Source organism: Muntiacus reevesi, chromosome 17, assembly GCF_963930625.1.
Source record: "Muntiacus reevesi chromosome 17, mMunRee1.1, whole genome shotgun sequence".
Lineage (NCBI taxonomy): Eukaryota > Metazoa > Chordata > Mammalia > Artiodactyla > Cervidae > Muntiacus > Muntiacus reevesi.
Window position 1 is genome coordinate 1917048 of NC_089265.1, and position 27944 is coordinate 1944991.

The 27944-nt window shown below is 40.8% G+C and overlaps 1 protein-coding gene across 1 annotated transcript; it reads right to left on the bottom strand.

Annotated features, from left to right (window-relative positions):
• LOC136148547 (kynurenine/alpha-aminoadipate aminotransferase, mitochondrial-like) lies at positions 1-27944 on the bottom strand. The gene is made up of 13 exons (XM_065908163.1): positions 27878-27944; positions 27097-27265; positions 25919-26051; positions 22134-22208; positions 16516-16725; positions 15393-15458; positions 14322-14404; positions 13766-13862; positions 12958-13019; positions 12629-12693; positions 10741-10847; positions 1153-1254; positions 1-42 (listed from the first exon to the last, which is right to left on the bottom strand). Exons 1-13 carry the CDS (start codon positions 27942-27944, stop codon positions 1-3), a joined length of 1278 nt encoding a protein of 425 aa, XP_065764235.1.

Below are 27944 nucleotides of genomic sequence, written 5' to 3' on the forward strand. Positions count from 1 at the left end.
TCATAGAGGTTCTTCTATAAGTTGAGCTAATCTCTGAAAGGCCTAAAATAAGACAGAGAGAAGAATTAATGAAATTAACATGCTTTTTAGGCTTCCCTTGTGGCTCGACTGGTAAAGAATCTACCTGCAATGCAGGAGACCTGGGTTCCACCCCTGGGTTGGGAAGATCCCCTGGAGAAGGAAAAGGCTACCCCCTCCAGTATTCTGGCCTGGAGAATTCCATGGACTACATAGTCCATGAGGTCACAAAGAGTTGGACATGACTGAGCAACTTTCACTTTCAAGAGGCTTTAGGAGAATTCTGCCATAACATTAAAATTTTAAAAAAGGAGTCCATCTTATATTGAGATCAGATAATGAAAACTCAGGGTTAACCTCAGGTTTATCTGGGTTGTATGCTATCATGTCCACTAATATATGGAAACATGTCAGAATCCCAGACATTAAAAAGAAATTTTTTTACCCTCAAGATCATCATTTTCTCCCAGAACACCAATTATTTTATTTTTTCAAATATTCTCTCATCTGCCTGTGCTTTATATATAGTTTCAGTTGTCCAACTCTACTCATATATAACTTATGAAAAGCATATTTAATGATATGAGGAAGCAAGTAAATCAAGAACACACTCAGAGACCCCCATCTCCCAGGATAAGTACACACTCGTCTTGCAGTTACTGGATCTCAGTGTATGGCTCTGTTGTGAGTTCCTGACATGGTGGTAGTTAGGGACTTGCTTCTTTCTTCATATTATCTTGATTAAAGCTGGACTTTTTGGTTAATCAATTAGTTAACTCTAATCATCACTATTAGTCTGTTTGACCCTTGCTGATATTTTTCCTTCAGAGAAAGAGTCCGATGGCTTCATGAATTTGTACTCTGACTCATGTTAATTCCATGAAGGAGGGAAAGAGTTTCTCTTTATAACATGTTGATGATCTGTCAACACTGTTGAGTTAGGTATGAAATCTGTGAACAGAATCAATAAAATTCAACTCCAAGCTGGTCTCATCACATTTCCATAGAAGTCTGGCAATTTCTTTGAGTTGTACTTCATGATTTTCCAGTTATTCCCATTTTTCAGAAACCAAAGGAGACATCAAATAATGTTGTAACTCACAAAATGAACACAAAAATAAATTGATAACTCACCACGTCCATCTGTTCTGGAGAAGCTGAAGAGAAGGATGCTCTGAAGTAGGGGCAAGGAGCTGAACTATCAATGTAGAAACCATGTCCTGGAAGCATGAATATCTGAGAGAGTTTTGGAGAATAGGTGATTAAAGGAAAAGTACAAATAGAGGTAAATCTAATCTCAGAGTGTCGGAGGACTTTCTGAGTTTAAAAGCAATGAAAGAAATTTCAAGAAAAAAAAACAATTTGCAAAAAAATTCTGCATGTCATACAATAAACAAAACTAAAAGCACAGAAACAGAAAAGTAGTTAGGACAAATATGAGAATCCCGTCTCTTCTCTGTATACTAAAATAATGCACAGAAACAGAAGAAAAACACTAAATTTTAGCTTTAATGGACAAAGGACAGGTTCTATAGGCAACAGAAATTGTAGTAAACATAATAACCACTTAATGTAACTTGAAAAGTAAAATAAATTCTAACAATGAAATATTCTTTATGCAACATCAAGTTTGGAAGTGACTTTTAAGTTGGGACTTCAAAGATAAGTAGGTACTGACCAAACAAAATGTAAGGAAAGAGCCCTTTGGGGAGAAGATACAGAATGTAGAGGCCTGAAGATGTGAAGAAAACCGGTCACTCAAAGAGGTGGAAACAATACTTAGACTGGAGGAATAAAATGGTAAGTAATGCTGTCAAAACTCTGGGACACCTTCTCCTTTCTGTGACTTCTGGGGCTGCCAACTTGCTGCCCCAAAGCAAGTGTCCTTTGCTTCCTAGGCATGAAAACACACAGTTCCCAGACTCTTTCTAGATGCTCATGGCCAAGTGATTGAATCCCAACCAGGGAGGGGAAGTCTTGGTGCTACTTCTTGGCCTGGCCTGTGAACATCTCCCCATGTGACCCACCATGCCCTCTGCATGCTGTGATCATTGTGGTCCATGCATTAAAATGCTGTGCAAGACAGTGGCAGGAGTCCAGGTCTCTGACTCAAGGAGGGAGCAGAAGAGCCTGTAGACCATGCCTCCGAAAATTGTGCTGGAGATAGAAATAAACTTGGCTTGTGTTAAGTCTTTGAAATTGTTGTCTAGTAAAATGATATTCAAGCTTCAAGTAACTGTTGTTATTTACTTGTTATACATCTGGGCTCTGGTCAGGTCACTGAAGTTTGATGAACTGGGAATGAAATGATTTGGGGAAGAAGATTTCAAGGTGAAAGATGAGTTTTTTGTCCTCATTAACAATGAAAACATAATTTCTCCCAATATCATGGAATAGTTTTGGGATGTGCCAGAAGCAAGTTTCTGTAGAGAAGGAGGAAGTGGTAATAATCACTTGAATGATGACCCAAATCTGGTCTAAGGCAGAAGTGATAAAGTTGCAGATTATTTAGAAAAGTCAAAGTACATGCCACAGAGTATGTGGAATAAGTGAAGGGGACTGAAAAAAACTACTATAAAATAGGAAGTCTGTATCCTTAGATCTTAGTTTGGGGATACACAGAAATAGTCACCTATCAAATATTCTGGATGATAATGGTATTGATAAGAAAGCAAACAAAATGTAATAAAACTGACTTATTATAAGTTCAGTTTCTCAGTCGTGTTTGACTCTTTGTGACCCCATAGACTGCAGCACACAGGTCTTCCCTGTCCATCACCAGCTCCCAGAGCTTGCTCAAACTTATGTCCGTTGAGTCAGTGATGCTATCCAACCATCTCATCCTCTGTCATCCTTTTTTCTCCTCCTGCCTTCAGTCTTTCCCAGCATCAGGGTCTTTTCCATTCAGTCAGTTCTTCACATCAGGTGGCCAAAGTATTAGAGTTTCAGCTTCAGCATCAGTCCTTCCAAAGAATATTCAACACTGATTTCCTTGAGGATTGACTAGTTGGATCTCCTTGCAGTTCAAGGGACTCTCGAGTCTTCTCCAACATCACAGTTCAAAAGCATCAATTCTTCAGCGCTCAGTTTTCTTTATAGTCCAACTCTCACATCTGTATATGACTACTAGAAAAACCATAGCTTTACTAGATGGACCTTTGTTGGCAAAGTAATGTCTCTGCTTTTTAATATGCTGTTTAGGTTTGTCATAACTTTTCTTTCAAGGACCAAGCATCTTTTAATTTCATAGCTGCAATCACCATCTGCAGTGATTTTGGAGTCCCCCAAAATAAAGTCTGTCACTGTTGCCACTGTTTCCCCATCTATTTGCCATGAAGTGATGGGACCAGATGCCATGATCTTAGTTTTCTGAATGTTGAGTTTTAAGCCAACTTTTTCACTCTCCTCTTTCACTTTCATCAAGAGGCTCTTTAGTTCTTCTTCACTTTCTGCCATAAGGGTGGTGTCATCTGCATATCTGAGGTTACTGATATTTCTCCAAGCAATCTTGATTCCAGCTTGTGCTTCATCCAGCTTGACATTTTGCATGATGTACTCTGTATATAAGTTAAATGAGCAGGGTGACAATGTATAGCCTTGACGTACTCCTTTCCCAATTTGAAGCTAGTCTATTGTTCCATGTCCAGTTCTAACTGTTGCTTCTTCACCTGCATACGGATTTCTCAGGAGACAGGTAAGGTGGTCTGATATTCCCGTTTCTTTAAGAATTTTCCACAGTTTGTTGTGATCCATGCAGTCAAAGGCTTTTGCGTAGTCAATAAAGCAGAAATAGATGTTTTTCTGGAACTCTCTTGCTTTTTCAGTGATCTCATGGATGTTGGCAATTTGATCTCTGGTTCCTCTGCCTTTTCTAAATCCAGCTTGAACATCTGGAAGTTCATGGTTCACATACTATTGAAGCCTGACTTGGAGAATTTTGAGCATTACTTTGCTAGCCTGTGAGATAAGTGCAATTGTGCGGTAGTTTGAACATTCTTTGGCATTGCCTTTCTTTGGGATTGGAAGGAAAACTGACCTTTCCCAGTTCTGTGGCCACTGCTGAGTTTTCCATATTTGCTGGCATACTGAGTGCAGAACTTTCACATCATCATCTTGTAGGATTTGAAATAGCTCAACTGGAATTCCATCACCTCCACTAGCTTTGTTTGTAGTGATGCTTCCTAAGGCCCACTTGACTTCACCTTCCAGGATGTCTGGCTCTAGGTGAGTGATCACACCTTCATAGTTATCTGGGTCATGAAGATCTTTTTTGTATAGTTTTTCTGTGCATTCTTGCCACCTCTTCTTAATATCTTCTGCTTCTGTTAGATCCATACCATTTCTGTCCTTTATTGTGCCCATCTTTGCATGAAATGTTCCTTTGTTATCTCTAGTTTTCTTGAAGAGATCTCTAGTCTTTCCCATTCTGTTGTTTTCTTCTATTTCTTGCATTGATCACCGAGGAAGGCTTTCTTATGTCTTCTTGCTATTCTTTGGAACTCTGCATTCAGATGGGTATATCTTTCCTTTTCTCCTTTGCCTTTAGCTTCTCTTCATTTTTCAGCTATTTGTAAGGCCTCCTCAGACAATCATTTTGCCTTTTTGCATTTGTTTTTCTTGGTATGCTCTTGATCACTGCCTCCTGTACAATGTCATGAACCACCATCCATAGTTTTTCAGGCATTCTGTCTATCAGATCTAATCCTTTGAATCTATTTGTCACTTCTACTGTATAATTGTAAGGGCTTTGATTTAGCTTATACCTGAATGGTCTAGTGATTTTCCCTACTTTCTTCAATTTGATACAATGAGATGGCAGAGCAGAGGGGCATCCACTCATCTTTTCCTGTGAGAGCTCCAAAATGACTTATTAAACTAAAATGCAATTCTTTAAGTCATTTAAGTATTTATTAAGCAATTACTATGTGCTGCCATTAGCATTATAAGAATTCATAAAGCATGAGTCCTGCACTCAAGGATGATGGTTAGAGAGGGTGAGTGACTTTCCCAGGAGAGTGGATTTGCTCTTGCTTCCAGACAGCCATTTTCCTGCTCTGACTGCTAGCCTGCCTTGTCTTTTATGTCCTAGCATAGGACTTTGCTAGCATCAACATGGTTTTTCTTTTGTACTTAGTACCTCAAGACAAACATGATACTAGGAACAGATCTTAGTGTTTACATAAGACTTAGGAGTATATTAAAGAAATTAATGTTGAAAGGATGATTTATTTGATAAATTGGGAAGCTGCACAAAAAATTATTTAGGTTTTTCAGCTTTATCAATGCCCCTAAATGAAATCTCAATAGACTTATGGTTTAAGAACAAAATGTGCAGAAGTCCTTGCAGACTAAATGAAAAAAGCTGGATGAAAAGCTTTCCATGTAATTTTAATCATGTAAAATAAATGTATAGCTATATCAAACAAATAAAAAGTCCTGTTAAAAAACTGCAGAAGACCCAAATAGCCTTTTTCCAGAGAAGATATGCAGATTGCCAATAGGCACATGAAAAGATACTGAACATCATCAGTCACCAGGGAAATGCAAATCAAAGCACAGTGAAATATCATATCATACCTCTCAGAATGGCTCTCATCAAAAAGACCACAAACAAAAAATGTTGAGGATGTGGAGAAAAGGGAACTGTCATATACTATTGGTAGGAATTTCAACTGGAGTAGCCATTATGGAAACCTGTATGAGATTTCTCAAAAAACTAAAATAGAACTATACTATGATCCTGAAATTCTATTCCTGGGTATATATAAAAGCATGTAAATATTAATTTTAAAAGATACGCACACCCCTATATTTATAGGATCATTATTTACAATTGCCAATATATGGAAGCAATCTAAATATCCATTTGCAGGTGATGGATAAAGAATTTGTGGTATATGCCTATGATGGAATACTATTCAGTCATACAAGGGAATTAAACCCTGCCATTTGTGACAATATGGACAGAATTGGAGAGTATTATACTTAGTTAAATGAGTCAGAGATAGAAAAATGCCGTATGTTATCACTTCTATGCAGAACCTAAAACAGAAATGAATAAATATAACAAAAAGAAATAAGCTCATAGATATAGAAAACAAACTAGTGGTTACCGGTGGTGAGAGGGATGGGAGGAGGGGCAGGATAGGAGTAGAGGATTAAGAGGTACAAACTATTATGTATAAAATAAATAACACAAAAGGATATATTTTACAGTGTAGGGAATAAAGCTAATGTTTTATATTAACTTTCTTGAGTATAATCTTTAGAAGTATTGAATCACTGTGTTGTATACCTGAAACTAATGTAATATTGTCAATGAACTATACTTTAGTAAAAAAATAATTTCATTTCATTAAAAAAAAATAGATATATACAAGCTCTTCAAGAAAATGTACCATAAATGGTCAAAAAACATGGGTGGTAAAATTATGAACTATTTAAAAAAATTCAGAAGTAACACAGAACACAGTGGAGTAAAAGGACTTGAGTTTACTTTCTCTCATGAAAACACAAAAATCACAACTAACTGCTGAACAACTGTCAACAAAATGAGCTGGAACCCACAAAAAAGGATATTTCCGTATTCAAAGTCAAAGAAGAAACCACAACAAGATGCTGGGGGGGTGGTGCATTTGTGAGATAATCAAATCTCAAACCTGCCAGGTGGGTGACCCACAAGCTGGAAAATAATTACAGCTCAAAGACTCTCCCACAGGAGTGAGAGTCCTGAGACCCCCACCAAATTCTCCTTAGCCTCAGCAGGAGGAGCTCCACTAGGGCATTGTCTGTGAAGGCCAGCCGGGCTTGATGGCAGGAGCTGTGCAGGTTTGAAGGGAACAGAAACTCCACCCTTGAGTGGCACAAAGGAGGCTTCATGCGCACTAGCACCCAGGGGTAAAAGCAGTGACTTCACAGGAGCCCGGGCTACACCTATCTGTATGTCTTGGTGGGTCTACTGGCGGGGGGTGGTGAGTGGGAGGCAGTTGTGGCTTAATGTGGGGGCAAAGACACTGGTGGCAGTGGTACTGGGGAGTACTCATTGGCGTGATCTGTCCCGGAGGCTGTCATCTTGACATCAAGACCTGGCCCCACCCAACAGTGGCTGCAGTGCTGGGACACCTCAGGTCAAAGAACCAATAGGATGGAAACACAGCCCCATCCGCCAGCAGACAGACTGCCTAAAATCTTCCTGAGCTCACAACTACCTCTAAACACACCCCTTTACATGGCCCTGTCTGCTACTGGGCAGGAAACATGCCCTCCCACCAGGAAGCCTGGATAAGTATCTTATACCTGCCTCATCTGCCAGAGGGCTAACACTAGAAGCAAAGGAGCACACAGCCCTGCAACCTGCTGAATGAAAACTGCACACACAGAAAGTCAGACAAAATGAGGTGGGGGAGGAATTATGTTCCAGATGAAGGAACAAGATGAAATCTCAGAACAACTAAGTGAGGTGGGGATAGGCAATCTACCCCCCTAAAATTCAGAGGAATAATACTAAAGATGATTCTAGATCTCAGAAAAAGAATAGAGGTAAGTACAGAACAAGAAGATACAAAAAATGTTTAACAAAGATCTAGAAGACATAAAGAAGTGAGTTGAACAATACAATAACTGAAAAGAAAAATACACTAGAAGGATCAATAGCAGAATAAATGAGGCAGAAGAATGAATAAGTGAGCTGGAAGAGAGGATAGTGAAAATCACTGTCACAGAGCAGATTATAGAAAAAAAAAAATGAAGACATGAGGACAGTTTGACACCTCTGGGACAACTTTAACTGCACCAGCATTGGCGTTATAGGGGTCCCAGAAGGAGAAGGGAGAGAACAAGGGTCTGAGAAAGTATTTGAAGAGAAAATAGCAGAAAATTTTCCTAATGTGGGAAAGAAAACATTCACCCAAGTCCAGAAAGGGCAGAGTCCCATACAGGATAAACCCAAGGAGGAATACACTGAGATTATTAATTAAATTGAAGTCAAAGAAATAAAAGGAATCCGAATTGGAAAGGAAAAAGTAAAACTAAAATTGCTTGCAGATGACATGATACTATATATAAAAAATCCTAATGATGCTACTAGAAAACTACTAGAGCTCATCAATGAATTTGGTAAATTTGTAGGGTGCGAAATTAATGCATAGAAATGTGTTAACTTGTATACCCTAACAATGAAAGGTCAGAGAAATTAAGGAATAATCACATTTACCATCTCATCAAAAAGAATAAAATACATAGGAACATACCTAGCTACCGGAAGAGGGCATGGCAAATCACTCCAGTATCCTTGCTGGGGGAATCCCCATGGACAGCGGCGCCTGCCGGGCTGCCGTCCTTGGGGTGGCACAGAGTCAGATGTGACTGGGTGACTGAGCACAGCCTACCACATACCTAACCAAGGCCTCAAAAGACCTGTATTCCAGAAGTATGAGGTGCTAATGAAAGAAACCAAAGATGACACAGACAGGTGAAAAGGTATACCACCATAATCTTGGATTAGAAGAATCAATATTGCTGAAATGACGATGCTACTGAAGACAATCTACAAATTCAGTGCAATACCTATCAAATTGCCAATGGCATTTTTTTTTTTTTTTTTGCAGACATAGAGTAAATAAATCTTAAGGTATATATGGGAACACAAAAGACCCCAAATAGCCAAAGCAATCCTGAGAAAGAAAAATGGAGGTCAGGGACTTAGGGTCCCTGACTTCAGACAATAATGCAAAGCTACAGTAATCAAGACAGTGTGGTACTGGTGGAAAAAACAAAACAAAACAGAAATATAGATGAATGGAACAGTATGGAAAGCCCTGAAATAAACCCATACACCTATGATCCATTAATCTATGACAAAAGGGGCAAGGCTATAAAATGGAGAGAAGACAGTCTCCTCAATAAATGATACTGGGAAAACCAGACAGATACATATAAAGAAACAAAATTAGGACATTCTATAACACTATACACAAACATAAACTCAAAATTTATTAAAGACCTAAATGTATGACCAGAAATTATAAAACTCTGAGAGGAAAACATAGGCAGAACACTGTCTGATGTAAATTTCAATAATATCTTTTTGGATTCACCTCTTACAGTAAGGGAAATTAAAGCAAAATAAACATATATGACCTAATTAAACTTAAAAGCTTATTCAGCAAAGGAAACCATTAACAAAAGGTCAGTCAATGGGATGAAGGAAAATATTTTCAAACAATGTGACTGACAGGGGATTAATCTCCAAAATATATAAACAACACATGAACTCAGTATCAGAAAGATCAAACAACCCAATAAAAAAATGGACTAAAGATCTAAATAGACATTTCTGCAAAGAATACATACAAATGGCCAAAAAGTACTTGTAGAGATGCGTAACATCACTAATTACTAGAGAAATGAAAAATCAGAACTACAATAAGGAATGACCTCACACAGCTCAGAATGGCCATCATCAAAAATTTTACTAACAATAAATAGTGGAGAGGCTGTGGAGAAAAAGGGACACTCCTACACTGTTGGTGGGAAAGTAAATTGGTATAGTCACTATGGAGAACAGTATTGAGATTCCTTAAAAAACTGAAAATAGAGTTATTGTATGATTCAGCAGTCTCACTTCAGGGAAAATGTCTGGAGAAAACCAAAATTCAAAAAGTTATATGCGCCTCTCTGTTCACTATAGACAGTAGTCAAGATGTGGAAGCAGCCTAAATATCCACCAACAGAGGAATGGATAAAGAAGTTGTGGTACTATTACTCAGCCCTAAAAATGAATATAATAATGCCATTTGCAGCATGGATACACCTGGAGATTATCACACTAAGTGAAATCACACAGAGAAAAACAAATATGTGATTAAACTGTATGTGAAATCTAAAAAATATGATACATATGAACTTATTTACAAAACGGAAACAGATTCAGAGATTTAGAAAAGTTTACCAAAGGGGAAATGTTGGGGGTGTGTGCGGAAAGGAGTTTGGAATTAACATATGCACACTACCATATGTAAAATAATCAATAAGGCCATACTTGTATAGCACAGGGAATTGACTCAGTATCCTATAATAGCCTATATGGGAAAAGAATCTGAAAAGCATAAATACATGCATACGCATAACTGAATCAGTCTTCTGTATACCTGAAGCTAACACAGCACTGTAAATCAACTATACCTCAATATAAAATAAAAATTAAAGAGTGACATTATGCTTTAATGAAGTACAGTGCCACCCTCAGTACGCTTTACTTTCATAAGGAAAAGACCCTTCTATTTTAAATACTAACGGCTAACACTTATCAAGCATTTACTATGTGCCAGGCATTAGTCCAGGAGTTCTCTCCATGTTGACTTCTTTCATCCTAGCAATCCTAAGAGGGAGAGATTCCTATCATCTCCTTTTTTCAGATGAGACTCAAGGAGGACACCTCACTCAACACCACATATCATGAAGGGCTGGAGTGGAGTTCACACCCAAGGACTGTGGCTTCCAAAACTGTGCTCTTAGCCGCTAAGCTGACCAGTAGCTGAGCTGAATGACTGTGTTTCCCCAGTTAGGAGACTGACTCTGTAACCGAAGTTCATTGTGACCTTAGTAATGAGATAACGCATCTGATAGGCAAGTGTTATGCCTCGTGCTGGTTGGCAACGATAAACATCTCACAGTTTTTACTAAGAAATTACAGAAAAAGTTTAGCTTTTCCTCCTGTCTCACCTTGTCCTTAACGGCTTTTTCTTCAATCAGTTTTCTTACATCATGAATGCCCTTAATTTTCACCCACAGAAACATTCCAGCAGTAGGAACATGCCATTCTGCCAAACCTACAAAGAAAAGAAGAGAGGAAATATTTTCTGAGTCCAGTTTTCATGATGTCCGTTATATCACTTAAATGACAAATGACAGTAACTGTAAACTAGCATTTCTAAAAAAGTTCCTTCAGTGACAGAATTTTTAAAAATATATTTTTATGAGTCCTGAAAATGGATGTTCTGTTTCAAAAAGTGAGGGGAAATTTTGAAAGGGAGAAAGGGGACTCATGTATATTTAGGATTTTAGTGGGTTTTAGGGCCATGCAGGAACTCCTGTGTCATGCCCATCTGTCTTATTTAGAGCTGTCCCTAAGACACACATGTCTCTTTCAAATTGTAGGAGAGGATTCCTCAACTCCTTCTAGAATCTTACTAGTGTTTCAGTAAATCTTATTATTTATTTAGTTGTTTAGAAGTGTAATGAATTTTTTATCAGAATGTAATTAGTTATAAAAATAATACTTAAAATTAAGAAATTCTGGGTGCATTTGTAGACTTTGTGTTTCATTAAATATAAGGATAGAGAAACCAAGAAGGAAGAAAATTATTTTGATTTTAATTATTGCCATTTTAAAAAAAGAACTTGCTGTTGATTAAAACCCTTTTTCAACTTTACAGTGTGATAAAATAGTACTCTTATTAAAAAAATACTAATTGTATTTTTACCAGGACTTCATAGGGAAGAAGGTATGATGGAAATAAGGAATTGATACCTTGTATTAGGGCTTCCCAGTGGCTCTGTCCTGAAGAGTCCACCAGCAATGCAGGAGACCTGCATTTGATCCCTGGGTTGGAAAGATCCCTGAAGAAGGGAATGTCTACCCACTCTGGTATTCTTGCCTGGAGAATCCCATGGACAGAGGAGCCTGGTGGGCTACAGTCCATGGGGCCTCATAGAATCGGATTGATCCACTTTCACTTCACTGTGTATTTACTGTTATTTTTGCCAAAGTCATTTTTAGTGGTGTAATTAAAGCCATGAAATTCATTTTACTTTCTTCCTTAATAGAAAATTAAATCTAAGCCATCCTGAAATCAAATTAGCAATAGAAAATATTAGATAGTAAATAAATGAGGTTGATTAAAAGGCAAATCATCTGTAATGAAAAACCTGCCAAGGATTGTAGTATTTTGTTTTTATAGAGTCAGGAAAGTGTTATGTTACTGATTTCACAATTCCTCACCTCTCTGGAGCAACATTTTGAAAACCCTATTATTTCAGGGATTATTTGGCTCTCAGTAGGTTGTTGCTGGTTGATTGTTAGATTAATTGGTCTTTTCTTCTTTAAACCACATATTCTGTGCAGCCGTCAGGTATAGTAGAAATGCTATAATTGTGGCAGTTACTTCTGACATTATTTATAGGGTACCATTTTCGTTTTTAAAAAGTACTTATTTCTGACTGCGTTGGATCTTTGTTGCTGCGTGTGGGCTTTCTCTGGTTGTTGTGAGCAGGGGCACTTCTAGTTGCAGTGTGCCGGCTTCTCACTGTGGGGGCGTCTCATGCTGTAGAACATGCACTCTAGAGCGCCAGTTTGATAGTTGTGGTGCCTGGTCTTAGTTACCTGGTGCATGTGGAATCTTCCTAGACCAGGGGTTCAACAGGTGTCCTCTGTATTGCAAGGCATATTCTTAACCATTGCACACCAGGGAAGCCCTAGAGTAACATTTTCTTGACCAGAATAGGCCTGGACCCTGTTTCCTTCCCCAGGGTTATTAACAATACTCTGTGGTATCACTCACTCATATGAGGACTGCTGCTCATCCCAGGACAGGATGTATGTTCCACTCACCACTTAACCACTTGTCTGCTGCTGCCAGTATTGCATCCCTCTGCTTCCGGTAGAAATCAATAACCCTAGAGGAAGAAAACAATGAAAAAGATGTGTTTGCTACACTGCTTGCAGAAACCAGAAGGCTCTGGAGTCCAGCCTATAAGAACCTATTTTGTATCTTGATGAAAATGCTGAAACTTGATGAAGGAATAGAGCATATTTGTTTGACCTGTCAGGTAGTAAACTTTGTATCATTGTGATTTTTCCATTATTTTGGAATAATTCAAAACAGAAAATTAATCAAGTGAAGTTCACTTCTATATAAACTAGAACCTAAAATACAGTACCTGTCGACGTGAGCCAGAAAGCCCTCTTCTCCCCACTGATGTACAAGTTGTGATACCAGGAGCTAAAAGGCATGAGACAGTAACAAGGTTCATCCTCTAAAATGTACTTTTTGTCAAATGTAACAACTAATCACTCTTGATTATGTACAAACCACACTAAGAAGATGCAATAAGCGGCACCAAGCTTTATGGGGCCAGTGACTGATAACAGTGTTGCTTAATAACAATGACAACAATAACATTGAAAATAGCAAATATTTATGTGGTCCTTGGTATATCCAAGAAACTGCTGTACCATATATTTCAGCTAAGTTGGTCTTTGCAATACCCTTATTAGACAGGCCGTTATTTCTCTCTACTCATATAGAGACTGAGGCATTAGGTGAAGTTAAATTTCCTATGATCATTGGTGGTCACAAATCTTGGACTCAAGTCAGGACGTCCAGTCCCAGGTCCATCCAATAACTGCCACCCTGCATGGCCTCTCGAAATAATGGTGTATTACTTCACCAAACCTCTTCCGTCCTGATGAGTTTTTATGGGGTTCCTGGGCTAGATGCCAGGCACAAGATGAATAAGATCTCTGACTCTAGGAGCTTGCTCTACACCTTGAAATAGCTCAGGTATATTTAAATCTCTTTTGCCTTTTGGAGCAAACATCTGTGGTGTCTGGTCTTCTAATTCAGCCCATAGGGAAATAGAGAAGCAGTCAGTGGCTTCGCTTCCTGACACCTTCACATTGTTTTATTTGCCTGCATCCACTTTATGATCTGATTTTAAACATTCCTATTTCCTAAACTGTCCTTACCTGAGTAAAAGTGCTGGTGTGCATTGTTGACACTTGTATGTGTAAAACAATTCTCTCAATCAAGGGCTTTGGACCAGTTATAAACCCTACTCTCAACCTGCGCAAAGACAGAAGAGGCGTATTACCAATCCTGCTACATCAGGTAACATCATGTTACTGATTTCATGGAGAAGGAGGTTGTAACCTGGGGACAAAGGAATCTAGACAGTTAACACCTTCTAGTAACACTACTTGTTATTTAAAATACACATTTAAATTTAATCGTACACTTAAAATAGAATGCATATCTGACCATATATTTCTAAATGTGTTTTATCATACATGCAACCAAAAACCTGACCAGTCCCCCCTGCCCCAAACACACACACACCTATAACTTAATTTGACCACTAGGGATGGATTAGGAGAAAAGTCTGTTACTAATAGTAACAATGAAACTGATGTGTCAAGGTGAGTGTATACAAGCATCTTAAGTGAGAACTGTCTGCACTAACCATGCTGAGGGGCAGCCCCTGTCACCTTTATCTGCAGCCTGAAGGCAGAGCCAGGGCCTTACCCCGAGGACAGGACTTTGGAGAAAGAGTCAGCTCGGATGACACGCCCATCCACGTCCATGGAGAGAAACGTCGGTGCCCAGGGCTTGAAATGGAAGATAAATACAGTATTTATATCTGTTAGTCTGGATTCCTACTTTGTGCAGAGAGTGGGGAAATTTCACATAGGACCTCCTTGTCCCAAGGCTTGAGATCCAGGATGAACAGTTTTTCAGGAAGGATTCTAGGAAAACTAGTTTGGAAAAGACCACAATGAAGAGGGTCATCAGTATGCAGGGCTCCTTAGAGAGAGAATGCTGACCCTTAGAACAACTAGAAACACAAAAAAGTATAAATGAAGATGAGCCATGTAGTCAGCGTGCAATGGTGAATCTTCCACTTTTATTTCGAAGTAAATGCCCATAGGGAAGGGGGCCATGGTTGTGTTTAGGGTGGGTGGCAGGCAGACATGATAGCCAGGCAAATAGACAAAAAGCCAAGAGTTGTGTTTCTTTTCAGTAGATTCGTAGTGGGGACTGAATCCATGTGTCTGTTCTCTGCAGCCCTGAGAGCAATTCTAGTGTTAGATTTTGAGGAACCGGGCATTGGAGTGTGTACCATTACTGTTGTCTCCTAGGGAACAATGCTCGGGGACAGTGGTGCACATGGACAGTGGGGAAGGATCTAGAAGTCCTTTATTGTGCATGTGAGTTCCTTCCCTACGTGACAGGGATGGCAGGCAGGGAGCATGATGCTAGGAACACCCTCCTCTGCTCACAGTTACATCACTGACTGAGCACAGCCCTCTGCCTTCTCTCTGAACACAGCTCCCAAGTCCTCCAGCACATCAGCCGCCCCTGAGAGACTGAGGCTGACACCCCAGGAGACACCCACTCCACATCCCTGGTACCGTGTTTATGGAGTCAAGACGACCCTTACCTTGACTCACATGTTCCTCCACGTGCCTGGCACAGATGGCCAGTCACTATTATAAAAGTAGGGAATTTCTAGAAAAAGAGTAAGGCTCCAGAGATGAAAACACTCAGGAGCCAGGTTAAAATCAGATTGTGTGTGGAGTTCACATCATCACTTACCTTGTTGAACTGCATAAAATAGTAAGGATCATCTTCTATGATGAGGAAATCATATTTTCTTGCAAGCTACAAAAAGGTTAAAGGAGCATATTTATTTCTTAAGAGTTATCTAAGATGAAAATCACTTGGAATCAGAGTTCTCTGTACTCATTCATTCATTCATCCCAGCAACTACCGAGTCCCCGCTGTCCTAGGAGGAGGACAGGAACAGCCCTAAAGGCTCTGTCCTCACAGAACTTTCATTCTGGTGGTAAAGACAGAACCTGAGCTCCTAGATCGTGACCAGAGGAGGATGAGGTGGGAGGTCCTGAGGGCCCGGCAGATGGGTGAAGAGGCTGATGTTTGAGAGGGAGAGACAGGGAAGCGCCAGGGGGCTCAGGCTGACGGGAAGGATCAGCTGTGCAGATGCTGGGGAGAAGACGTTTAGACTGAGGGAGCAGGGAGCAGTGGCTCTGGAGTCAGAAGATCCTTGGTGTGTTTTAGGGACAGAAGTTTCTAGAAGGCATGGCTGTTTAAGGGACAGAGGAAAGGCTGTGTGGCTGCAGCAGGAAGGATGTGAGAAACCCTAGCCTTACACAGAGGCCCAGGTTCCATCATTGCCTGAGGCAGGTGAATGACTTTTGATACTGTTTGCGATGTGGGGTAGAGCAGCTGGAGGAGGCACTGTAGGTCCACGCTGCAGCAGGAAGGATGTCAAGGGCTGGTGTGGGGGTCGGGGTGGGCAACTCCGAGGGGCGCACAGGTCAGGGAGGGAGTGTGGCCGAGGAGATGGTGGGTTTGGGTAACGTGGGTGGTAGGAGCCACTATATGGGCTGGAGGCGGGGGATGAGGAGAGAACAGAAGCAAGAGATGGGTGTAAGAGGTGAGTGTAACATCCCACCAAGAATAGCATCTCTTTCAATGAAAATATCAATTAAGGGGAAAGAAACATACTGTAGTCAACCAGACTATAGTAAATTCTTGTGTTTAAATTTGTGGCAACACTGGCATAGATGACTTCATTTTATTGAAAACCATCTTCATTGAGAGCAAGGGGCTAATAAGAGAAGGAACTTGAGAGCACTCTTCTAAAGAGTCAGAAAGAAACAAGAACAGAAGTATGTAACACCTTCTTCGAAAATACCTCATAGATTTCCCTTTTGCGCTCAGCTGTTAACGAATTCCCAGCAGGGTTGTTGCCATTTGGGACAGTGTAAAGAAATTTGGGGGTGTTTTTCTTGGGGTCCTTTGAATCTTCTGGTTTCCATTTGGAAAGTATTTCTCTGAGGGAGTCTGGAATAATCCCGTGCTCATCACTGGAAACATTAATCATGTTGCAGCCCAGGGGTTGCAGCTGTCAAATACACAGAGAAAAGCAAGTCTGAGATTGAGACCTGATTACAAAATATCAGGTTCAAGGGTTCTTACAGTAAGGAGAGTGTTACCATTTACACCCTTAAACACAAACCTGCCCTCAGCTCTATGCCCACACTGCATTATCTTCACGATTATGATTAGAACTGGTTCATAAGATAGGTGTTTGTTAAGGAATACTTTTTGAACAAGTAAATCAATCATAGAAAGCATCTTTGATGCTAATACATGACATAGTTATAAGCAGAGGTGATACTCAAAGTATTGGACAAGCGGTGTAGTGTGGGAGCAACAGACACAGAGCCGGGTGGAGTGGGATCCTGGAGACCCCCTGCCATGCCAGCATAGCTCTGCACTGTATGGGGTTCAGGGTGGTCTCAGGAGAGGGGTGGAGGGACCAGGGTGGTGCTGGGTCACCAAGGAGCATCAGGGCTGTGGCTCCCCAAGGGGTGTAAAAGTATTTCAATACTTCACCGACTGCAGAGGCTGAAGTTGAAAGTACTAGCCTTACTTATGGACAGAGTTTTGTGAAAGACTTGTGTTTTCATATTTTATGTTTATGGATGAACAAAAGAAAAAACATGAGACTTAGTAAATAAGAAGGAAAGGAAACCATCCTCAAAATGAAAACACAGCCTATGGATTGGGAGAAAATATTTAGAATAATGCATCTGACAAGGGATGAATTTCCAAATTATACAAATAACACACAATTCAATATCAAAAGAACACAAAAACAGAAACAACCCAGTCAAAAAATGGACAGAAGTCCTGAAGAGATATTTCTCCAAAGAAGACATACAGGTGGCCAACATGCATGTGACAAGATATTCAACACTGCTAATTATAGAGAAAAGCTAATGAAGGCTACAGTGAGGCATGTCTCACACCAGCCAGAAATGCTGTGATCAAAAAGTCTGTAAACAATAAATGCGGGAGAGGGTGTAGAGAGAATGGAACCTTCCTATGTAAATCATATAGATCCTATGGAGAACTATATGGAGGTTCTCTAACAGACTAAAAATAGAGTTACATATATGGTCCAGTGATCCCACTCCTGGACATATGTACAGAGAAAAGTATAATTCAAAAATATATATCCACACTTTTATGGATATATATTCACATTTTGACATATATATCAAAAATATATATAAATAGTTCAACACTATTACAATAGTCAGGATGTGGAAGCAACCTAATGTCCACTGAGAGATGAATGCATAAACAAAATATGGTACATATATACAGTGGAATACTGTGTGTTTAATCACCAGCTTGTGTCCGACTCTTTGTGACCCCATGGACTGCAGCACACCAGGCTTCCCTGTCCCTCAGCATCTTCTGGAGGTTGCCCAAGATCATGTTCAGAGCATCAGTGACACCATCCAACCATCTCATCCTCTGTCACCTGTTTGTGCTTCTGCCTTCAGTCTTTCCCAGCATCAGGGTCTTTACCAGTGAGTTGACTCTTCACATCAGGTGGCCAAAGTATTGGAGCTTCAGCTTCTGTATCAGTCCTTCCAGTGAGTATTCAGGGTTGATTTACTTCAAGATTGACTGGTTTGATCTTGCTGTCCAAGGGCCTTTCGAACCACAGTTCGAAAGCATCACTTCTTCAGCACTCAGCACTCTCAACTGTACCTGACTACTGGGAAGACCATAGACTTGACTATACAGACTTTTGTCAGCAAAGTGATGTCTTTGCTTTTAAACATACTGTCTAGGTTTTTCATTGCTTTCTTGTCAAGAAGCAATCGTCTTTAATTTCATGGCTGCAGTCACCATCTGCAGTGATTTTAGAGCCCAAGAAGAGGAAATCTGTCACTGCTTACCTTTTCCCCTTCTATTTGCCATGAAGTGATAGGGCTGCATGCTATGATCTTAAAGGTTTGTTTAATATTTAGTTTTAAACCAGTTTTTTCACTCTTGTCCTTCACCCTCATCAAGAGGTTCTTTAGTTTCTCTTCGCTTTCTGCCATTGGAGTGGTGTCATCCATGTATGTGGGATTGTTGATACTTCTCCTGGCAGTCTTGATTCCAGCTGCTAACTCATCCTGGCCAGCATTTCTCATGACGGGCTCTGCATAGAAGTTAAATCAACAAGATGACAACAAACAGCCTTATTGGACTCCTTTCTCAATCCTGAACCGCTCAGTTGCTACATGCAAGGTTCTGTTGCTTCTTGGCCAGCATACAGATTTCTCAGGAGACAGGTAAGATGATCTGGTATTCCCATTTCTTTAAGAGTTTTCCACAGTTGGTTGTGATCCATGCAGTCAAAGACTTTAGCATAGTCAATGAAACAGAGGTAGATGTTTTTCTGGAATTCCTTTGCTTTCTCTATGATCCAGGCAATATTGGCAGTTTGATCTCTGGTTCCTCTGTCTTTTCTAAACCCAGTTTGAAAATCTTGAAGTTCTTGGTTCACATAATGATGAAGCCTAGCTTGCAGGATTTTGAGCATAATCTTACTAGCATGGGAGATGAGTGCAGTTGTCTGGCTTGAACCTTGTTAATACTGCCCTTCTTGGGAATTGGGATGGAGATTGAGCTTTTCCAGTCCTGTGGCCATGGCTAGGATTTCCAGATTTGCTGACATATTGAGTGCATAACTTTAATAGCATCATCTTTTAGAATTTTAACTAACTCTGCTGGAATTCCATCACCTCCACTAGCTTTATTGGTAGCTTTCCTAAGGCCCACTTGACTTCAAATTCCAGAATGTCTGGCTCTGGGCGAGTGATCATACTATCATAGTTATCTGGGTCATTAAGATCTTTTATGCACAGTTCTTCTGTTTATTCTTTCCATCTCTTCTTGATATCTTCTGCTTCTACTACATCTTTACTCTGTCCTTTATTGTGCCCTTCTTTGGATTAGATGTTCCTTTGATATCTCCAATTTTCTTGAAGGTATCTCTAATCTTTCCCCTTCTGTTGTTTTTCTCTATTTCTTTGCATTGTTCATTGAAGAAGGCCTACTTCTATATTACTCAGCTATAAAAAAGAATGAAATGATGCCATTTGTAGTAACATGGAGGGGTCTAGAGATTATCATACTAGGTGAAATAAATCAAAGAAAGACAAATATTATATGATATCACTTATACATGTAATCTAAAAATGATACAAATGAACTATTTTGAACTATTTTACACAACAAATAGACTTACAGATGTATTGTAACATCTTATGATTATTAAAGGGGAAATTGGGGAGGGATGCAGTAGGAATTTGGGTTTAACATATACATACTACAATATATAAAATCAGCAGCAATTTCCTACTGTATAGCATAGGTAACTATATTCAATGTCTTATAATAACCTATAATGGAAAAGAATCTGAAAAGAACAGATATGTATTGTGATATATATATATATGCATATATATATATATCTGAATCACTGTCCTGTATGCTTAAAACTAAAATGACATTGTTAATAAACTATATTTCAATAAAATTAAAAATAATAATAATTAAGATTAGCTTCTCAGAAAAATAGTTTTCAAGGGATAAGCAGACATAGTTAGTAGAGGTCAAACATATACTTATGCACTGAGAAAAGTCTAGACCATATTTGCAGCAAGTTTAAAAGATCTTAGACTTTCGAACCACATCTGCATGAATAAAAGAAACTGATGTTGGGTGATGAGATAAATACACATGGAACTTCAACCTCGTCCCTCAGAGCCAGGTGTGGGTCTGTGTTTTGGCATGTGACAATGTGTGTGCATACATCTATTTACATAGATGCAAGGTTTACATGTATAGGCATTGTCTAATCTAATGCCTTATGAGTTTAGGAAAGTAGTTAATAATTAGTCTCCAATCACAAAGAAAAGGCAATTATTTTACTTAAGTTTTTAAAGGGCTTCCCTCGAGGGCTTCCCTGGTGACTCAGATGGTAAAGAATCTGCCTGCAATGCAGGAGACCCCGGTTCGATCCCTGGGTTAGGAAGATCAGTCCAGTGTTCTTGCCTGGAGAACCTCCATTGACAGAGGAGCCTGGTAAGCTATAGTCCATGGGGTCGCAAAGAGTCAGACATGACTGCGTGACTAAGCACAGTCTTGTGGTGGCTTGGCCAGTAAAGAAAATCTGTCTGCAATGCAGGAGACACAGGTTCAGTCTCTGGGTCAGGAGGATCCCCTGGAGGAGGCAGTGGCAACCAATTCCAGTATTCTTGCCTGGAGAACCCCATAAACAGAGGAGCCTGGGGAGCTACAGTCTATAGGGTCACAAAGAGTCGGCCATGACTGAGAAACTACCACTTTCACTTTAAAGTTATGGTAAAATATATATTACTAAACAATGCGCCCCTTAAAGCACGTGATTCAGTGGTAATAATCATGTTCACAGTGTGTGCAGCTCTCGTCGCTGTCAATTCCAGGGTCTTTTCATTCTCCAAAGAGAACCCCTGTGCCCAGTAAGGAAGAAATCTCCATTTCCCCCTCCCCAGTCCTTGGTAAATTCTAATCCACTTTCAGTCTCTAGGAATTTGCCTGTTTTAGATATTTTGTATAAGAGGAATCATACAATTTTTCTCTTTTTGTATCTGGCTGCTTTCTTGGAGCTCCTGCAGTGATGGGCCTGCTTTTGTCCTCAGAGAGTGGGTAAGACTGATGGTTAGAAAGTTGTTATATTGAGTTGAAATTGCTTCCCTGTCATTTCCACACTTTGGTTCCAGTTCTGTCAACCTAAGGGCACACACAGACAAATCTAACTCCTCTGTGACACGGCTAACTTTAATGTAGTTGAGGACAATCCTCATGTTCCCATGGATCTTCTCTTTCTGCGGAAAAGAGCAGAGTTCCTAAAAGCATTCAACATATGGTCTCATTTCTAATTCTTTGTTACTCCGGTTGCTTCTCTCTGACTGTGCTCCAGTCTGTGTTCACATCAACCCAGGAATATTGTGCCCCAGACAGTGCTGAGTTCTGACCAGGGCCCGGCAGAGCAGGTGACCACTTCCTCATTCTGGGTCTAGAGTCTTATAATAAACCCTGGATGTGAAAGTCTGCTCATACTGACAGGTTTAGTTATATTACATCGACATGATTTGTCTTAGACATGTGGTAATATAGACGATAATGAAAAATGTCTTTGTAAATTAAGATGCTTTTCAAGTGAAATACTAAGAAAATGGGAGGACATGATTTTGCCCGACTGAATTTTAGCACATCTACATTTAGATTTTGTAAAAAAAAAAAAAAGTATAAATCAGAGGGTATGTTTAGCATATATTCCTTATACTAAAACTTCTATTCTTTACAAAAGAAACATGCTATTTTATTTTTTAGTGGGCAGATAATTCTAAAGGTGCGGTGGTTTCTCCTTCTTTATTATAAGAAAGAGATTTGCCTTTTGTAAGAATATGTACTCACAGCATGAATTGTTCCTGAATAAACAGGTTCATTTACAAGGATATTATCTCCAGGATTAACGATCATTTCAAACACCTAACAAAAGAAACACAGGTTAGCTTGGAAAATATAGTTTCAAGTCTTAGAACATCCCCTCCAATTTTATTTTTTGGAGCTCACTAGGGTTCTAGAGTGGGTGTCCCTGATAGCTCAGTTGATAAAGAATCCACTGCAATACAGGAGATCCCTATTTGATTCCTGAGTCAGGAAGATCCCCTGGAGAAGTGATAGGCTACCCACTCCATTATTCTTGGGCTTCCCTTGTGACTCAGCTGGTAAAGAATCTGCCTGCAATATGGGAGACCTGGGTTTGATCCCTGGGTTGGGAAGATCTTCTGGAGAAGGGAAAGGCTACCCACTCCAGTATTCTGGCCTGGAGAATTCCATGGACTGTATAGTCCATGGGGTTGCAAAGAGTTGAACACGACTGAGCAAGCGAATTTCACATTCACTTTCAGGGTTCCGTAGTAGGAGTTGGCAGGTTTTCCATAAATGCCAGATGGGATGTGTTCGGTGGCCCTGGGGTCTGTGTTGCTCCTACTCATCTTTGCCTCTGTGGTGAGAGCGCAGCCACAGACAACGTGCAAGCTGAGTTCCAGTAAAGCTCTACTTATAGAATCAGACAAGGGCTGGTTTTGTTCTCAAGCCATAGTTTGCTAACCTCTGTTCTAGGTTGAAAAAAAATAACTAGTTTGGCTCCTAAAGTGTTTTTATGCCTTCTTTGAAAAAATTTTAAATCTTTGATATAAGCCAGGCCTGTGTAATATATGGAGAGAAAGTGAAGATTATATGGACGGTTTTACCCTCATGAAGGTGCTAGTGCGCTGAGCTAGACACTACTCAGATAAATACACATGTAGAATCAGCGATAAGCACTGCTGTGTGATGCCAGTGTGCTAAGTGCTCATCACTCAGCAGACTTGGGGTATTCAGGGAAGGCTTCCTTGAGGAAGTGAAGAGTTGGGGAAGAGGTGATGATAGGTAGACATCTGAGAAACTGAAAGAATCCTGTGGGTTGAGGTGGAGTGTGAAGAGGAGAGTGGAGGGAGGTTAGAAGAAAGTGGAGGGACAGGCATCCCATGGAGGCCTTTGGACAAGTGAGCCAGGGAGAGTTTTAAGTAGAGGGCGGGACCCAGGAGTCATGAGATCGACAAGTGTAAGAGAAGGTCATTCTGGCTGCAGAATCAAAGTATGAAAGAAAAATGAGGATCCAGGTGGAGTCTGGGAAGATTTTAGGCTCATTTGGGAGGTTTTTGCTGCAGTCCCAGGGAAAGGCAAGGGTAGTCTGGATGGGGTGGTGGAGCTGAAGAGAACTGAGGGGCATTTAGGAAACCAGAAGCAAGGGATGTGACTGTGGGCTGAGGGGAAGTGGAGAAGGAGGGGGTAAGGAGGGACCTCTGGATTTCTGGCTGTACAGTAAGGTGATGGGAGGGGTGTCATTCACTGGAAAACACCGCGAATGTTGTCTGTTTCTGAGGGAGAAGCAGGTGAGTGTTTTGGTGTGAGGTGCCACTGAAGCAGCCTGGGATGAGGCCAGTGGGGGCGGTGGACACGTGGATGTGGAGGGCGCCTGGCGATGGAGGCGTGGGCCTGGTCCCCTGGTGTGATGCCCAGGGGCGGTGTGTGCGGGAAGGGGAAGAGGCCCGAGGCCCAGTCTTGCGGGGCTCCTGTGAACCATGGACACTGCAGGGCGGGCAGGTAAAGGACGGGGGAGTGTTCCAGAAAGGATGGTTTCAGCAAGGGCTCGGGAGACTCGGAGGTCAAGGGAGACCAGGCCTGCAAATCAGAGCGGATCTTGAGGACAGTGTGATGCCTCAGGACGTCAGTAGAGCCAGACAGAGATGTTCCTGCCTGAATCAGTGGGGTCCTTTCCAAATAATCTTACCCAAGGCACAGAACCATCCTTTCCTACCCTGAGATGTTTCATCATCCCCAGGTCAAGCCTCTCCTCTGTATCATTTTAACAACCTAGAGCTCTTGACAAACATCATGGCCAGTATCCATTGAGACAGAATATCTGACTTTTCTTTCCTGATTTGGCCTAGGATGTTACATTTACTATTCCTTATGAGCTTTAGGCATTTTATGACAAACACAGTCCTTCTCTGACAAGTTAGTTGATTTACGTTTCACAGGCCCTCCTAGGACCAAGCAAATCCATGTATAGTCCATGGATCAGATGAAAACCTCATGATCAACATTTCCTATGCTGGTAAGGGGACATGACAAAGTCCAAAATCCTAAATGAGGAGTGAGTGCTGTTTATTATTTGAGATTTGTGCACCTAAAATTATATTTATCCTGGAGGGCAAAGTGCAAGAAATATTAAACCAGATTCCCAGGAGGTCTTGGCAATAGTACGGCTATAAGCCAGGGAGTTACTAATGTTTTTGGCCATATATGCTGTTTTCCTCTTTGATAGGAGTAATGTTGAGATAGACAAAGAAGAAACTTTCCAGAGCTTGTTTCTGTGGGAAAAAAGGCTCATGGTATACCTTTCTAGGTAGGTATTTTACTGAAAAGAACTTTTTTCCTACTGGTCTGGAGCATCACAAGTATTTCTCTTCAAAAAAAGAGAAAAGCTCTAACAGCACTTAATCCTTGTCTTTTTCCTGATTAAGTAGAAAAAGAGGGAGGGAAATGATAAAGTGTTATTACTTTAATATGTTATTGTGTAATAATAATTTAATTGAAATTTATTAAAAGTTACCAGATTGTAGGTTTTACATTTACATAAGAAAGAAGAGCAAGGAAACTACTCTGATTTGATAGAAACAAGAGTCATACTTTAATCTCGATGCAATGAGTGAATATAGAAACTCCTTGTCCCCGACTAATTATTCAAGAAAAAGAAAAATAAATGATAAATGAAACTAACTGCATATGTAGTCTCTTGATCAGGGTAACGCCCAGTGGTTCTGTGGCTCAGTGGACTTCCTGGAAACCGAGAGAGAGGCAGAGAGAGAGACAGAGAAAGAGAGAGTGAGAGAGAGACAGAGAGAGAGAACGCCAGCCCAGTGGAGAAGTCAGCCACAGCCACAGACGCATCCTCAGATCTGGAGAAGCATGGCCGAGAGAGAGACAGAGAGACAGAGAGGCCGCCAGCCCAGGGGAGAAGTTAGCCACAGCCACAGACACATCCTCAGATCTGGAGAAGCGCGGCTGAGAGGGAGACAGAGAGACAGAGAGGCCGCCAGCCCAGGGGAGAAGTTAGCCACAGCCACAGACACATCCTCAGATCTGGAGAAGCGCGGCTGAGAGGGAGACAGAGAGACAGAGAGGCCGCCAGCCCAGGGGAGAAGTTACCCACAACCACAGACGCATCCTCAGATCTGGAGAAGCATGGCCAAGAGGGAGATGGGGCGCAGGAGGCTGCTGGTACAGACGGTGACAGCAGCAGACACGCAAAGGGATGAGGCCTCATCTCAGGAGGGTCAGGACACACCCTCGAAGAATTTAAAAGTCATACGGACATAACCGCAGCCTAACTCAAATTAGCCTGCATCTCTGAGCCACACGAAACTGATTCGAACTCACTAAGCTGCAGGGAAGCTTGTCCTAAGGACTCAGTGCTCTGGGCTCTCTGTTTAAGAGGAATCATGTTGGTGAATGTCTTCAAGTGCATTATGATTTTGGTGATGACTTGCTATCCCATAAGACATGGTGCTCTGTGGTTAAGGGAGAGATGGCAATATGGGTGCACATGTTAGATTCTTTCCATGGGTGCCCTTCCCCTTCAGACTTACCTTAGAGAGGCCCTCTAGGCTGCCACATGTGACACATATGTCCATCTGCCCTTGGTTGGGTGCATAATGGATGGTGGGCGGATTATGCAATTTTACTTGTAACTGTTTTAGCCAGGATAACAGCTCTGGGAGTCTAAAGCATGAAATGCATTTAAAAATTGACAGTAGTGAAAATCATAATAGTAGTAGACAGCAACTAAATGGTGGCTTCATACCAGGCACTTTACACATTTGAGTTAAAAATCTTCAAATGCTTTTTGACAATATTAATATCTTTACTTAAAAGACAACGTAACAGACTTAGAGATTAAGAAATCCACATAATGTTAATTGGTTGGTGTAAAAAAGCTAAGATTTGAATCCACAGCTTTCTTATTCCAAAGCCTGTACTTTTTCTTTTATGTTAAGCACTCCCTATATAATTGATTTTTCTTCTCTTTTTGTTTCATTTTCCTTAGGGAGATTTTTAGAAGCCCAGGTTAAGTTTTTTGTATCATGAAAAGAAGAATCTAGGTGTACATTGTATACAATGCAATTCTTTTTTTTTTTTTTTTTTCTTTACAATGCAATTCTTATTCACCCAACATGCATTGTTCTTTAATCACAGAGGAAGGGCTTTAATAAGGTATAATTAACACTCTGTAGGTTGGTTACCCTTCATTGCTGGAAGTAGACCAGCTAAGTAAAGCCTTTGAATTTTCTTGCGTTTGCCTTTTTGAAACTAAACACATTTGAACTTCAGGGAACATATTTGCATTAGCTGCCTGTTTAGAAGGGGAATTAGTGAAAAATTCCCCCAGGGAATAAAATGGCTGCTTCCTGGATCATCTTTTTCCTCCTTTCTCCTCTCCTGCTTCTTCAGTTCACTTATCTTCTCCCTTTTTACCCCGTTTCCTTGCCCCCCTCCACCCCGCCCCGCGCCCCCAGTCTCAACTCAAATGATACCTCCTTCAAAAGCCTTTTCTCCCTCTCCTAGTTATGTATGGTTTAGAAGCAATTAGTAAGGTGTTAAGCTGTCAGTATCCTTGCTGCTTTTAATTTCTCTTTAACAGCTCTTCCTGAAACCTTCCTACCTACTGACTATCCAATTAAAATGACACAAGTAACATTGTCAGCTGACTGCAAAACATTACTCATGAAAAGGAATGAAGTAAGTTAAATTATCTACTGATCAGGACCCAGCACTCTGAGAATACTGCAGTGCTTTCTTCATCAACTCTTCATCAAATTGGATAACTTTCCCATTTTCTATGGTGATAACTGCAGTCTTGAAAGGGAACATGTTGGGGTTTGGTAATCCAGTTGCCAAGGAGATGACAGATTTCGGGGCCTTGTCCAATTTCTCATCTTAAACAACATGGAAGAGAAGAAGAAACACTTTCAGTGAAGACTTTCATAAACAGAGATGGTCAGTATGTTGCATTAAAGGCAATACAACTTTACAGTGTAACAGTGTCTAGTGATAGAATGCTAATCTGAAAGAAACATAGAAGATGAATTTTTCTGGGCTGAAAGAAACATAGAAGATGAATTTTTCTGAATTTTTCTCCTCACTGGTGGAGGAGCTAAGGAATCAACAGGTGCAGCTAAGAAGGCCGACTGATCAGGCCGCAAGCCGGGACCACAGCAACAGAACACCTTCCTCCACAGGGCCCCTCCCGGCTCGCCAGGCTCCCTGCACCCCTTTCTGTCCTGTGTACCCGCCCTCCCCACTCTGCACATGTCTGCAGGCTGTGCCGAACCTCACCTCCTTGCCCAGAAGAGCCCCCTGGGCCCTAACCAGGACATGCCCACCGCGGCCTGGTCTCTCTCTGTTGCTGATTTACTGCCCTCATGCCTATTTCAGCCTGACTTCCGTGTCAAGTCTGCACAGAGCCAGGGTCACCCAGCCTGGAGCTGCTTTGTGGGATTCCCCCCTCCACTTCCATCCTGGGGGAGAGGGACACAGCTTGGACTCACACATGACTCTGATGGAATAAGGTTTTCTGGCCGCACTCTTGGCTGTGATGAACCGTGTATAATTCAT

What these genes read in the sequence shown, in the direction of transcription:
- LOC136148547 (XM_065908163.1), bottom strand. Translation starts at nt 27,944, where the DNA reads ATGAATTATACACGGTTCATCACAGCCAAGAGTGCGGCCAGAAAACCT. An exon ending in TCCAAAGTCCTGTCCTCGGG is followed by an intron (nt 13,863 to 14,321) that starts GTAAGGCCCTGG and finishes GTCTTTGCGCAG; the next exon opens with GTTGAGAGTAGGGTTTATAA. An exon ending in AGCAGACAAGTGGTTAAGTG is followed by an intron (nt 10,848 to 12,628) that starts GTGAGTGGAACA and finishes TTTTCTTTGTAG; the next exon opens with GTTTGGCAGAATGGCATGTT.